We start from the raw sequence: 14,212 nt of genomic DNA, 5'->3' as shown, positions 1-14,212 counted from the left end.
AAAGTATGAGATTTCCTTCGTTACGTATCAATCACGGATTATGTTGTAATAAATTAAGTAAGGGTAGGGGTTTCCTTTTTAAATTAGATGGAATAACAAACTCGAGTGTTCAGTTGGTGTCAACTGGAGTCAGTACAATGCTCTCACGCATCGGTGTTTGAGCTTAGTCACACATTTAACATATTTATTAGATACCAGAAACAATCCAATAGAACCGAATTTTGTGTCCTCAGAGGGTTATTACTATTAGTGAATCCTATTTTTTGGGACTTTATAGATTGCTATGAGATTTGGTTGATGTTTCTCACACTAGAAGTGAGTCTGATTTACTATATTTATATCCTCATGTAACTTCCCACTTACCTATTTCGAAGATTCTCAATTCAATAATTAATTAGAATTTTTTTTGCCAAATCAAAATATTCTGCAACATGTCAGCACGTATCAACTAAGAATTCGTCGAATTCTGTGAGTTGAAAATAACATCACCACAGTTGCCTGTGAGGTTGTTATTGGAATTTTGTTTTTAACAAAGCTCCATTCGCCCGTGCCTCGGCTGTTTTTTGTTTGTTTTGGAAATACTAGACACTTAAAGAGTTCGGTTTTTCACTAAAAAGGCATCATTTCAAAAACTGAGAAGCCAATTGATAATTCCCTTCGCCGGGATGAAATCATGGTATTGGTAGCGATCAGTAAAATTTTGCAACACTGTCAGTTCGTTTTGAAAAACATTACTCTCTGTAATAGAGGGTAATAAATGAAGTTGAGCCAATGGGGGGAATACTCCACTCAAGCAATCGAAAATGAGATTGAATCTTCAACAATAAACAAAACAAACATAAATTAGAAATAATAATTTTATAGTTGCACTGCTAATCTACACCCGGAGTGTTCGAACTCTTCATAGAGAAGGCGTAGTTCATGCACAGGGAGGTGTACTTGTAAAGTACAAGGCCGATATTACTGCCAGACAGGATTTATAGTTGGTCATAGGTCAAAACAACTTCACCCCAATGAATGATAAACTTCTTGCTATCATTCGGAAAAGAGCTACATTTTTCAACATCAATCTTATTTGCGCCCATGCGCTCAACCAAGTCAAAGATCGAAGATATACCGTTATAACTAACGGTAGGAGAGGAATTGTTAGTTATATTTTTGTGAGCATGCAGAGTATATAGTAGCCGAAATTTTCAATAAGCAATATGTTGGGTGCCACCGTGGTGCAGCGGTATGCACACCCGCCTTGCACACATAAGGTCGTGGGTTCGATTCCCCGGCCAGGCAACATCAAAACACTTTTCAACGGTGGCAAAATACCCCTCAGTAATGTTGGCGACATTTTCTGAGTATTTCAGCCATGTAAAACTTCTCTACAAAAGTGGTGTCTTAGACACGCCGTTCGGACTCGGCGATAAACTGTAGGTCGCATATTATTGAGTTAATATGAATCGGGGTGCACTCATTGATATGAGAGAAGTCTCCCTTGTCCCTTATGGGATGTTTGTGGAACAATTATATAATATGTTTCACATATGCGTTTTAACGGTACCTTTTACTCTCTTTATGAAAATATATGCATATTTTAGCCTTTTTACATGGTTCACCAGAATAGAACCATGCTAAGAATTTACGTAAATCGTCTGTTGGTTGCGGAAAACTTTTATAAAACAAGTAAAAACTCATCAGCCTGTGTGAATTAAAACATCCATCTATTGACGATATCGAATCTACGGATTTTGTAGCTCTTTTTGAAATTTGCGACAAAAATATATTTGGTTTGAAGCTCAAAAGTGTTGCGGAGGGTTACTTGAAGGAATGGACCAACATAGTTCATTTTGGAAGTGGATGTTATTTTGGGATTTATTCCTTTCTATAGATTTTGTGCCTACCAGTCATTTCAGTTGGTTACCGTATAACTCAATTTTGGGCCACGATGTCAGGAAGCATGGGCTTGCCTACGTAAAACATAAAATCGGTTAAACAGGACCACAAAGAATAACATCGGTATAATTTTCCAAAGGTTCTTCGAACAGATCTTAAACAACGCTTAAACAAAAATGTTGAACTTTTGTGGGGGAGGTACCCTAAGGAGAAGACCGATTTCTGAAGTTAAACTACATTTTCACAAAATATTAGGAGTTCCAAGGTTTGGACGGTTGCTTCGTTCAGCAGATAACTTTTGGGGGTGGGGGGAGGTACCGAAGGTGCTCACCAATAGTGCCAATCTTCAGACTTAATCTTAGATTGGAGCAAATATTACGAAGGCCCAATTCTGGACCGAATCGGCTGATCCGTTCGAGGGTTAACGTACGCAAAGTTCCATATGCATTTTTACAGCTATCGGCCTATTTTCTCAGGAAGTATGGACTTGCCCCTGAAAAAACTTGCATCGCCGTAATGGGGGCAGCGAACACAAGTTCTTAGAACAAAGTTAAAAGCGATTCGAAAGCAGGCCTTAAAGTGCATTTTTCCGAAATTTTGTGTGGGATGTACCTGAAGGAGACTCGTAGAAATATTACGATGTGTAAAGTATGTACCAAATCAGTTACTGCCTTCAGGACTTATCGTGTCCACAAATTTTCCGAATATTTTGGAAGTTTTGTGGGAGAATGGACCGATATGGGTCACCCTCGGACTTAAACTACGTTCAGACAAAATATGGCCCATCTTCAAGTTTGGACAAAATATTACGAAAGCCAAATTTTGAACCAAATCGGCTCATGCGTTCGAGAGTTAGCCAGAGCCAGCCAGACAGACAGACGGACATTGATAAATCGACTCCAAATTGTCTGAAACGGATTTCGTCCAAACATATTTGGGGTCTAGAACCATTATTTCGATGAGGCACATTTTCCCGAATGAAAGTGTATATATAGCGTAAATACTGAGGGTATAAAAACAGACAGACAGACGGACATCGACTCCAAATTGTCTGAAACGGATTTCGTCTAAAACCATTATTTCGATGAGGCACATTTTGCCCGAATGAAAGTGTATATGGGGAATTCCAAGTGAAATCGGACAGTTCGGAGAAAAGTAATTTTTGATTTCAATTGTTTTTGGTTCAATTTATGCTCCTAGCCAACAGAACATTTTGGTATATTTTAAAATTATTTTTTGACCAACGGTACAGAGATATCGCCTATTGAAATGATCGAATTTTTAAAGAACTATGTTCAAATAAATACTCATTACTTCTTTAATATTGGTCCAAATGGGACCATCTTTTTTTTGATTTGTTTGTTTTTTTATCAGCTATCGAAAGAAATATTTAAAAGAAAAATGCACAGTGGGCTTCAAAGCAATTTTCGGGATTTAATATTTAAAATCAATTTTTAAACATGATTGCACCCTTCGATTTTTTCAAAAAAATTTTATGTTAAACTACGTTCAATTACAAAATTTTTAAGCCCCATCTGGTAATGGGATTCGGACGATTACTATTTTTTCTGAATTTTTTAAAATTTGTCAATACAATTTTTCCTTAATACATTTGTCCAAAATTTGTATTTCCTGTATTTCTGAAGCTAAGAGTACATATTTATCATTATATATTGTATATTTATCATAAAAAATAGAAAAAAAATCCACAGTGGACTTTAATGGAATTTTCGCTGATGCATTTTCAAAATCGAAAAATGACGCAGTTTTTAAGATGTTTGAGATAAATTCATAAATATAAAATCAAAACAAATATTTATAAATGAAATTTTTAATTTTTTAATTAAATAATAAATTTTGGACAAAGGTATAAAGGAAAAATTGTGTTGACAAATTTTAAAAAATTCAGAAAAAATAGTAATCTTCCGAATCCCATTACCACATAGGGCTTAAAAATTTTGTAATTGAACGTAGTTTAACATAAAATTTTTTTGAAAAAATCGAAGGGTGCAATCATGTTTAAAAATTGATTTTAAATATTAAATCCCGAAAATTGCATTAAAGCCCACCGTGCATTTTTCTTTCAAATATTTCTTTCGATAGCTGATAAAAAAACAAACAAATCAAAAAAAGATGGTCCCATTTGGACCAATATTAAAGAAGTTATGAGTATTTCTTTGCATGTAGTTTTTACAGAATTTGACTTTTTCAAGGCGCGATATCTCTGGAACCGTTAGTCAAAAAAAATTTGAAAATATACTAAAATGTTTTGTTAATCAGCAGCATCGCCACAGCAAAAAATAATGGAAATCAAAAACCTCATCTTGAAAAAGTGTCCGATTTCACTCAGAAATCCCCATATATAGCATAAATGCTGAGTGTGTAAAAAACAAATATAATTCAAAATTAAGGCCGAGAGTTTTCATTACTAATAAATATTGATAAAAATCGATGTTTAGAGCTTTAATAAATATTCTTAAGGAGAAATCGGTAGAAATAATTTATAACATCAAAATTTTATACTGAATTGTGTTCAAAATTTTCAAAACCACAACAAAATTACAAAGTTGTCACATTTGATAGGTTTATAAGTCAAACACAGAGAAATATGGTGTAAATAACTCCAATTCAAAAACCAGTAAGGAAAGGATCAAAGTCGGGCGGGGCCGCCTATATGATACCCTACACCACTGTGAATATGTAAAATATAAATCGGAGCTATATCCAGATATTAACCGATTTTGATATAATTTAGCACATTTATTTCCAGACCGAATTCAGTCACACAATCCAAATATCATTGAAATCGGACTTATATAGCGTATTTGGAGCAGCAAATACGCGAAATCGGCCGAAAATATATAAGGGTGCTATATCCAAATCTGAACCGATTTCGATATAATTTGGCACATTTATTTCTAGACTGAATTCAGTCACACTTTCCAAATTTCATCGAAATCGGAAATATATAGCGTGTTTGGTACAGAAAATACGTGAAATCGGCCGAAAATATATATGGGAGCCATATCAAATCATAACCGATTTCGATATAATTTGGCACATGTATTTCTAGACCGAATTCAGTCACACATTCCAAATTTCATCGAAATCGGACATATATAGCGTGTGTGGTACACAATATACGTGAAATCGGCCGAAAATATATGTATATGGGCGCTATATCCAAATCCGAACCGATTTCGATATAATTTGGCACACTTATTGGTACACCGAATTCAGTTAAACACTCAAAATTTTATCAAAATTGGACGTATATAGCATGTTTGGTGCAGCAAATACGTGAAATCGGCTGAATCGGACAAAAAATGCGACCTGTACGTTGCGAAAAAAATACATGGACAGACGGACATGCATAAATCGACTCAGAAAGTGATTATTCGTATATCCCCAAAAGGAACTATGGGCCTTTTTCGTTTCCTTTTGTATGTTACATACAAATGCACAGACATAATACCCCTTACCACTGTGTGGTGTAGGGTATAATTAATATTCTATCTGAGGAAAATGAATGCTAATCTATGGGTTTCACACTGTTTTGTTGTCTAGGGACATCTAGAGCTCCGAAAAAACCCATCGCCAAACGCTTCATGTGAACATCAAGACACTGAATTTCAAAAGATCTCAAGGCATTTGATGTGCGGTACCAACTTAGGGGTAGGAAAAGGAAGATACTGTTTTTTACGGAAAAAAATTTTAAATTTTGATGGTTACGATGTTTACACATCATATATCCTTGGTATACATACTGAAAATTTATCACTGACCGATTATGTTTCTGTGCACCCCACGTCATGCGATATCTTGTAAATCAAATGCCTTGATGTTGACATGAAACGTTCAGGGGTGGATTTTCGTTATTCTTCGGGGCTCTATCTGGCAAATCTACCATTGACCAGATATTTACCCTGGAAAATAGATGGAAAATAGGGATTACAAATAAGCCTTAGACAGCCCAAAAAGTTCAAATGTATTCGTTAAGAAACTGTTTGTCATCACCAATGTAAAAGGCGAACTACAAATTGAGAGCTAAGATCACGTTGGTTACTCCAGCGACAAATATTGATTTCAATAGTTTTTGTACCTCGAATTGGGGGTGCTTTAGTTTTGTCCGCTCATATTTGCGAACTAAAATGTCTTTTGAATTTTAACTTTTGTTTGTTAAATTCTGAATTCCTTGCGTTTGTATTTTCCAATAATGAAGATATAAATAAATTAAAAGAAAAAGAATTACCATTTTAAGAAATGTACTGAGTGGGTACTTTAGTTTTGGCCGACCCTGTATATTTCCAAGGCTAACCTTATTTCTCTTGCCACAAAAAATATTTACGTTTAAAACTTTTAATGTCTCCCGGTATCCAATTTCTATAACATTTAAATAATATCTTCCTTGAAATTCAATTTATCAAATTTGAACATTTTTTCCAATTAAAATCAATCGGAAGCCATAAAATACTTCTCTCTTAATTAATGTTGTTTTAAAATATTTATTTGCAAATTAAGATTGATAATAAATTGTGATTGCTACGGTAGGTGGTAATTTTTCTTAAGAACTTCTATTGCTTTGCGGAAGTAAGAGAACAAAAACTTTTAACAACAACAAAAACAAAACATAATAATGAAAATGAAAAGAAAGAAAAACTTTCCGACTTACCAGCTATGCAGGCATTCACAATTAAAATAATGATGATAAAGACAAACATGTTGGCCATAAAGATATCCTTTCGTCTTGTCCTTGCAATACTCCAGGAGGCTTTCTTGGAAATCGTGTCAATGTGTTGATAACAAAAGTCGTAGTATTTGTCGTTGTAATAGTTGTAGTTGTTGTTCTTGTCGACGTCGACGTCGTCGTAGTGATGGTAAGAATAATGGCTTTGCCAAATTATAATGTATCTATAGTATATAAAGTTGTTTTTGTTGTTCTCGTTATTGGTCCTTGTTGTTGTTGCTGTTATAGGTTCACAGATGTCACAGCTGCCACAATGACTCGGATATCTACTGCTACAGAAGTTCGTGTTGTTGTTGCTGTTGACAAGTTTGTTGTTACAATAACTAGGGAAATTTACAATTTTCATAATACGTGAATGCTAGGCTAAGAGCTATGGGAGGATGGTTGGTTGGATGGATGGTTGCACGTGGTAGATTCTTAGAATGTTTGTTTAAGGATTTCTTCAGCTAACTAAAGTTATGATTATAGATGATGTTGTTGTTGCTTGTAGATGAAAATGTTGATTTGATGTCTTTGATTTTCTTAGGTAAAGATGAAGATATGAACATAAATCAGTCTTTGTTAAGAAGGGTATTATGGGCGAAAAAAAGGTCTTTCAGTCCCTGCGTTACTTGGCGGCGCTTATTTCTCTGTGACCTTTTGTTTTCCAAGTTATTTTGTTGCGATTATTGCCTTTAGTTTTGTTTTCAATTTAAAACCTTAAATATATCCGTTTCACATTTCCTTTGGGGAATTAGCCCAAAGATACTAATCTTGTGGAGGTGGTGTAGCAACTAATTTTCTTTGCTCCCCCGAAGCACCAATGCACGCACTACTAATTGACTGATTGTTTTGTGGCGTTTTCAAACAACACCGTACAGAACAACACTTGGCCGATTGGCATAGACGTTCTTCGCGTTTTGCCTTGTGTTGAAGTTCTATTAAAGGTGACGCTAAAAGTGTTGCTGTTCATGGATTGCAAGTTTTTCCACTCATTGGCTGGTCTGGGCTTGATGTTTATGTTGCCTCTGCCGCTGAGTTATCGATGTTTTCCGTTTGTTTATTGCTGCTGCTGTCGACTAATGGTAGGTAGTGCGTGTTCCCGTTTGTGTATCATCCACAGCCATCTGCAAATAAATATTGTTGTTGTTATTTTTTTATTTAAAGTTATGGACACATTAGTAGAGTATAATATTTCATTTGCTTTTCACAGTTTGTTTGTTTATCTGTCTGTCCGGCCGTTCATTGGTTCGTTTGTCCGCTCATTCATTAGCCTTTGTATAATTTATCTATAAAATAACAGCAATAAAATTCGCATTTATTTCGTTTACGATATATTTTTTGTTTTTGTTTTTTTTTAGTGTTTTCAATTTCCTTCCCACGGATATCCGTTGGCTGTCTCCATGTCAATGTTCGCAGCTACATATTTTGGCATTCGATAGCTAAAATAGCTGCAAACATTGACATGGTCGACTCGAAAAAACGTCTCAAACTGTTGACTTTTTGTTTATTTACAAACATTTAGCTGTTGCTTTTACTATTTTTTCTTTTCGAACGATGGCTATCAGTGCCTATGACACAGTGGTTAACACGTGGTTTATCTGTCTAAACAAGTAAAAACTTTTGAACATTTTTTTCCCAAAAGAAGTTTTGGAAATTTCCTGCGTAAATTTTTTGGCGTTTATAGGGTAAATACCACAACTAGAGGGTCAAATTATTACACTGACAGACGCAACCGACTAGGATGAGGTTTTTGAGCATTATACAGAGAAGTGTAGAAAATAAAGTTATAGCCTTGTAAAAAGACTACTAAAAACCTTACTGCGAGAGTTGTATGAAAGAGTGACCTTAAGTATTGGGGCATTTCGAAACATATATCGCAGGAAGTATTGACTTCCTCTAGCAAAAAAATTATAATGTTTAGTCGTGATCACAATGACTAGCCGCTATTAACCAACTAACAAAACGAAGTAGATTTAAACTGCATGAAAAATACAAAATTAATTTTAAATAATATAATATATCATTATAAATATAAAATAAATATGAACATTTTGTATCGACTTTTGCCTTGATTTTTAACAAACCTTATTTTATATGTGTGCACCACCATTTGTATTAAGAGACGTGATCTTCCCTTTTGCTGAAGAAGAGATGCCATTTAGATGGACTCTCCAGGAAGATAACGAGCCAAAACATGTATCGAAAGTGGTCAAGGAGTGTTTCCAAAACAATTCGACAGAAGTTCTCCATTGGCCCGCCCAATCACCTGATATTAGCTCTCGATTGGGGCTTGTTGGAGATCGTTAACTTAAAAATCAACCAAAAAATATACAAAACCAAAGAAAATTTATTTGAAGCACCACCATTTTTTATACCCTCAGTATTTATGCTAACGAGGGTATATACACTTTCATACGGGCAAAATGTGCCTCATTGAAATAATGATTTTAGACCCCAAGTATGTTTGGACAAAATCCGTTTCAGACAATATGGAGTCGATTTAGCATTGTCCGTCGGTCTGTCCGTCTGGCTGGCTGGTGCGCACGATAACTCTCGTTTGGATGAACCGATTTGGTCCAACATTTGGCTTTCGTAATATTTTGTCCAAACTTAGTTTAAATTCGAAGATGGGTTATATCGGTCCACTCCTTCACGTACCTCCACCACAAAAGTTCGAAAATGTTCGAAAAATTTGTGCACACCATAACTCTTGAAGGGAGTAATCGATTTGGCCCATACTTTGCACATCGTGAAATTTCTACCAGACTTAGATGAGGTTCCAATATGGACTCAATCGGTTCACTGGCACCTCCCACACAAATTTTCGGAAAAGTTCACTTTAGGACCTGCTCTTGAATCGCTTTGCTTTTTGTTTTATCAACTTGTATTTACTGTCCTCTATACTACGGTACAAGTTTCTTCCTGGGCAAGTCTATACTTCCTGAGAAAATAGTCTGAAAGGTGCAAAAGACCCCTATGACACCGTGTGTAGTGGTTGGAGCGCAAGATACATCTCGAACGGATCTGCCGATTTGGTCCAAAATTTGCCCTTCGTAATATTTTGTGTAAATTTAGTTTAATTTGAATATAAGCCATATCGGTCCACTCCTTCAGATACCTCCCCCACAAAAGTTCAAAAATGGTCGGAAAAATTGTACGCACGATAACTATTGATGGGAGTGACCGATTTGGTCCATAATTTACACATCCTAATATATATACCACAAGTAGATTAGGTTCGAATATGGACTACATATGTCCACCTTCGGGTACCTCCCACACAAAATTTTTGATAAGTTCACTTTAAGACCTACTTTTGAATCACTTTGATTTTTGTTGAAGCAACTTGCATTTGCTGCCTCAAATAGTCCATATTTACATTAAGCAATTTTCCTTGCGGCAATTGTCAGTTTGTCGGTGAGAGAGGGTGTTGAGAGGCAAAGGGTTACCATATGCCTCACCTCTCTCACCTTCAAACTGACAATTGCAGCAAGGAAAATTGCCTAATGTAAATATGGACTTACGGCGGTAATTGGCAAGTCCATACTTCTTGCGAAAACAGACCGAAAGGTGTAAAAAAGTCTATGGCACCTATGATAACTCTCGAACTGATCAAACGATTGGTTCCAAAATTTGTACTTTGTCATATTTTGTTCAAACTTAGTTTCAGTTCGAATATGGGTCCATAGCTTGCGGTACTTCCTCCCAATATTTAAAAATGTCACTAAAATGGTATGTACGATATCTCTTGAACGGGGAAACCACTGTGGTCCAAACTGTGAATCTCCTAATCATTTGTCAAAGTTAATTTCACTTCTAAAATGGCCCATATCGGTCCTTAGGGTACCCCGCACAAAAGTTCAACTTTTGTGCCTAAGTGCAGGTTAGGATCTGTTCGAAGATCCTTTTTTCACATCCATAATGGACCAAGTCCGTCCATACCTTTAAGTAGCTCCTCCGCAACAATTTTGAACTTTACTCCTAATCCACATTTTTGTCGGCAAACTCAAATGTCAACCAAGGGCCACAAAATTCTGTGAAAGTTTAAATTCACATAGGCTGAGGGTATATCTCTGTCGGCAAAGCCGACTGATACTTTTTTACTTGTTTTTTTTTTTATTTTGTCAATATGAGAAATATTATATTATCATCTCAGTAGCGCGATTCTCTAACTCATTTTTTAAGTTACCGACAAAAATCGGTAAAATTAAAATCAAAGTTATGAATGAAAAGTTCAAAAAAAAGTTGACAACACTCTTGCTATCGGTAGAACCTTACGACTGCTTTTTATTCGTCGCTAACTTACCGAAAAACATCGGTAACTACCTAAATTATAAGCATTTTAATTTTACCGACAATTATCGGTAACTCAAAAAATGTGTTAAAGAATCGCACTACTGAATAAAATAATTCGATAAATATTCTAATCAATATGAATCTTTTCATCATTTTTTTACGTTGTAATCAAATAATTTTATTGAATTTTGTCAATATGAAAAAAACAAAACGAAGTGGACTTGAAATGCAGTTAAAAAAACAATATGTGAAATATTTTATTAGTTCAAAGTAAAATAATTCGATAACTATTCTAATCAATATGATTTTTTTTATTATTTTTTTACGTTGTAATCAAATAAGTTTATCGATTTTTTGGAATATGAAAAACTTTTTTATCGCCGGAAAACGGATACATTTTTTGATTGGATCCTATAATTTTTTTATTAAATGGCTATCATTTTTTCTGTTTGGATGGGCACAATCGTGTTGAAACTTTTGCGGAGGAAGTACCCGTGTGAATGGATCCATCTCCAAACTGCATAATTTTCTAGTCCACCAACCATTATATTTTGTCATCGGGGTAATTTTTAGAGCTCAAGAAGCAGGGACTTAACCACGAAAAATATTATATTCATGTTAACAGAAACACAAGAAGTACCTTCGGTAAAAATTTGAAAAGGTCATAGAAATACTTAAACTGCACACTAGCTAATATTTTGAACCTCTATAAAGTTATTCAATAAGAACCTTCTCAGAACATATGTACGTTAGGAAGAAGTTTTTCGATTTGCTAAGTTTCGGCCAAATCAGATACCCAATTCATAAGTTATCGGAAATAATAGTTGGTTTCAGCAAATTTTTTTTTATCTCAGAAAGTATTGATTTGAGCGGGGCAATCTGTTGCAAAAATTGCATGTCATTTAACAGTACGTGTGCGAAATTTTTGGATATTTTCTGTGGGAACTTATCCTGGATGAAATATTACATTGTGCAATGTTTGGACCAAATTTTGAACATTTGTGGAGAGTTACCCTATGTGATTGACGATATGGCCATCTTCGAATTTAATTTTAGCTTGATTAAAATTGCAAAGTGCAAAGTTTCGAACAATTTTTTATTTGTAATTTTTCTTTTTAATTATTTATATCTTTATTATTGGACTGGTAAAAAATATTCATTGATTGGACCATTAATGCGGCTTTAATGGATTTTGGTGAAAATGCACCTTTGGCCTCATACAAATTACTATGGAAACTAAGATCGCCCGGGTGGTACGGGTTAGCGTTAACCGATCGCCATAAAATGTCATATACATATAAGGTTTTTGGATCAAATGGAAAAAATAGTAGCTAGGAGCTCCAAAAATATTGTTTTAGGTCAGTCTAGTGCAGTGCCGACCAAGAAGAGCGAAGCCACAAATGTGAATGTATTCAAAACATGGGCAATTTATGACAATGTGTTAGAAAGTTTGTATGCACGCAAGCTACAAAACAAAAACAAATCAACAAATTTGCTCTCTCTCTCTCTCTCTCTCTCTCTCTCTTGCACGCTCTTTCTTTGCGTTCAGATCGTATATGTATGTGTGAATTGCCGAAAATCTTCATAACCACCCAGCAAACCAAAATCGGAAGAATTATCCGAATTCGAACCGAATTCGATCCGAAAGTCGGAAGAAACATCCGAGTTTGGATGCGAATTCGGTCCGAACTCTGACCGAAAGACATTTGGCGTGGTTGACGTGTTCTCTGACCGAATTCGGTCCGAATTCCGACGTTCGGACAGATATAGGTCCGATTTCGGAAGTAAAATCTTCTGTAATTCTGAAGTTTTGGACGACTTTCGGACCTAATTCCGTCCGACGTATGATGAACTATCGCATGAATTTCTGATTTATTTACCAGCATTCGAACAGAATTTGTTTTTTTAATGTTAAATAATGAAAAATTAAAATCCTTGCATTTAAATGTTTGTTCATCTACTATAAACATATTAAAGGTTTTAATATCATGGTAGGAAAAACCGACAATGGAGACCATCAAATTCATCAACAGGATCTGTGAAAAATGTAAAAGATTTTTTATTAATATATAAAATACATGTATTCACATTTAAAAGTTAATATAAAAACTTAACTTTGCCAATGTATATATTATATATTGACTAAGAAAATCTCTTACTTTCATTAATTTCATAAAAAATAAACAAATACATGTGTATATAAAGGTTCACTATGAATGATCTTCAAACACGATCATGCATCAATAAGCCAAATTTATTCTCCGATACAGATATTAAAACCCGAGCACTCATTATTTCGCTCGTCCTTCATCAACGTCGGCACATCAACAATTACATATTTACAATTTGTTCACAATGTGCTAGCGCAAAAGAAGTACAATTTTTTTCTCTGCTTATTTATAATGGATATTGCTAAAGCAGGACAAGAGAAATAGAAAACATCGCTTCAGAGAGAGGGAGAGAGCGAGAGAGAGAGAAGGAAAAAGTTTGTCAGACTAACCGGACAGAGTTCGGACCGAAGTCGGTCAGACGCGTCGGAAAAAACTTCCGACTTTGAGTAGATGTGTCGGACGTCCGACATTGTGTATACCATATCCACAAAGTGAGGTCAGATTATATAATAATCGTCTGAATGATTTAAAAGCAACCGTAGCTGATGAACTGAGTATGAATACACTGTGCAACATTTTTAAGGTGATCTTGTGCAAACAATTCGAACTGAGGATTTTTTGAAAGTACAAAACCCAAACAACAAGGAGCCCCAGTTGGGTTTTGTTGTGTCAGATCCAGCTCGGATTTTATGGCCCCATCTAAACATGGTTAAATATTGAGTTTTTAAAGAAATTCGGGGCTATATCTCTGAAACCAATGCGAATCTTTTTCTGACCTCTGCACTATAGGTAATTTGGCCTGTTTTTGAGGCAAAAATTAATAGCGGTGGATATGTGGGCTTTTTATAAATTTTTAATGCTGTATATGCAAAAGTAAGATAAAACAAAGAATTACACCGTAAAATTCGGATATAGCGAACATCGGTTATAAGAAAGTACGTTTATAGCGAACAAAGTTTTGTGTTTCCAAAGAATTTTTCTTAATATTTGCACACACATTCATCTTCTTAAAACGACCACCATTATAACGAACACAAATTTTTATCCCTCTAGTAGAATTTTTTAAAATTTGTTAGGATTTTCAGGCCCGCTTTTAAGCACAAGCGGATAGCGATGAATTTAAGCACTGTTTAAAATATTCTAACATATGACATTTAAAAGTAAGCTTTAATAAGAATTTTACAGACGAACA

At 35.0% G+C, this 14,212-nt stretch overlaps 1 protein-coding gene across 8 annotated transcripts in view; it reads right to left on the bottom strand.

Moving 5' to 3' along the window:
* LOC141387116 (uncharacterized) overlaps window positions 1-14,212 on the bottom strand; it is a 275,784-nt gene that overhangs the window by 155,715 nt on the left and 105,857 nt on the right. For all 8 annotated transcript variants that reach the window (XM_073956273.1, XM_073956276.1, XM_073956281.1 and 5 more), the window contains one exon: window positions 6,557-7,737. In XM_073956273.1, the coding sequence (XP_073812374.1) occupies window positions 6,557-6,977 (421 nt within the window). In that variant the 5' untranslated portion in view covers window positions 6,978-7,737. The remainder of the gene's footprint in view (window positions 1-6,556; window positions 7,738-14,212) is intronic.

Source organism: Musca autumnalis, unplaced genomic scaffold, assembly GCF_047663935.1.
Source record: "Musca autumnalis isolate F117 unplaced genomic scaffold, ASM4766393v1 scaffold_5, whole genome shotgun sequence".
NCBI lineage: Eukaryota > Metazoa > Arthropoda > Insecta > Diptera > Muscidae > Musca > Musca autumnalis.
The sequence above is the reverse complement of the archived record's forward strand: the minus strand, read 5'-3'. Positions and strand labels throughout refer to the sequence as shown.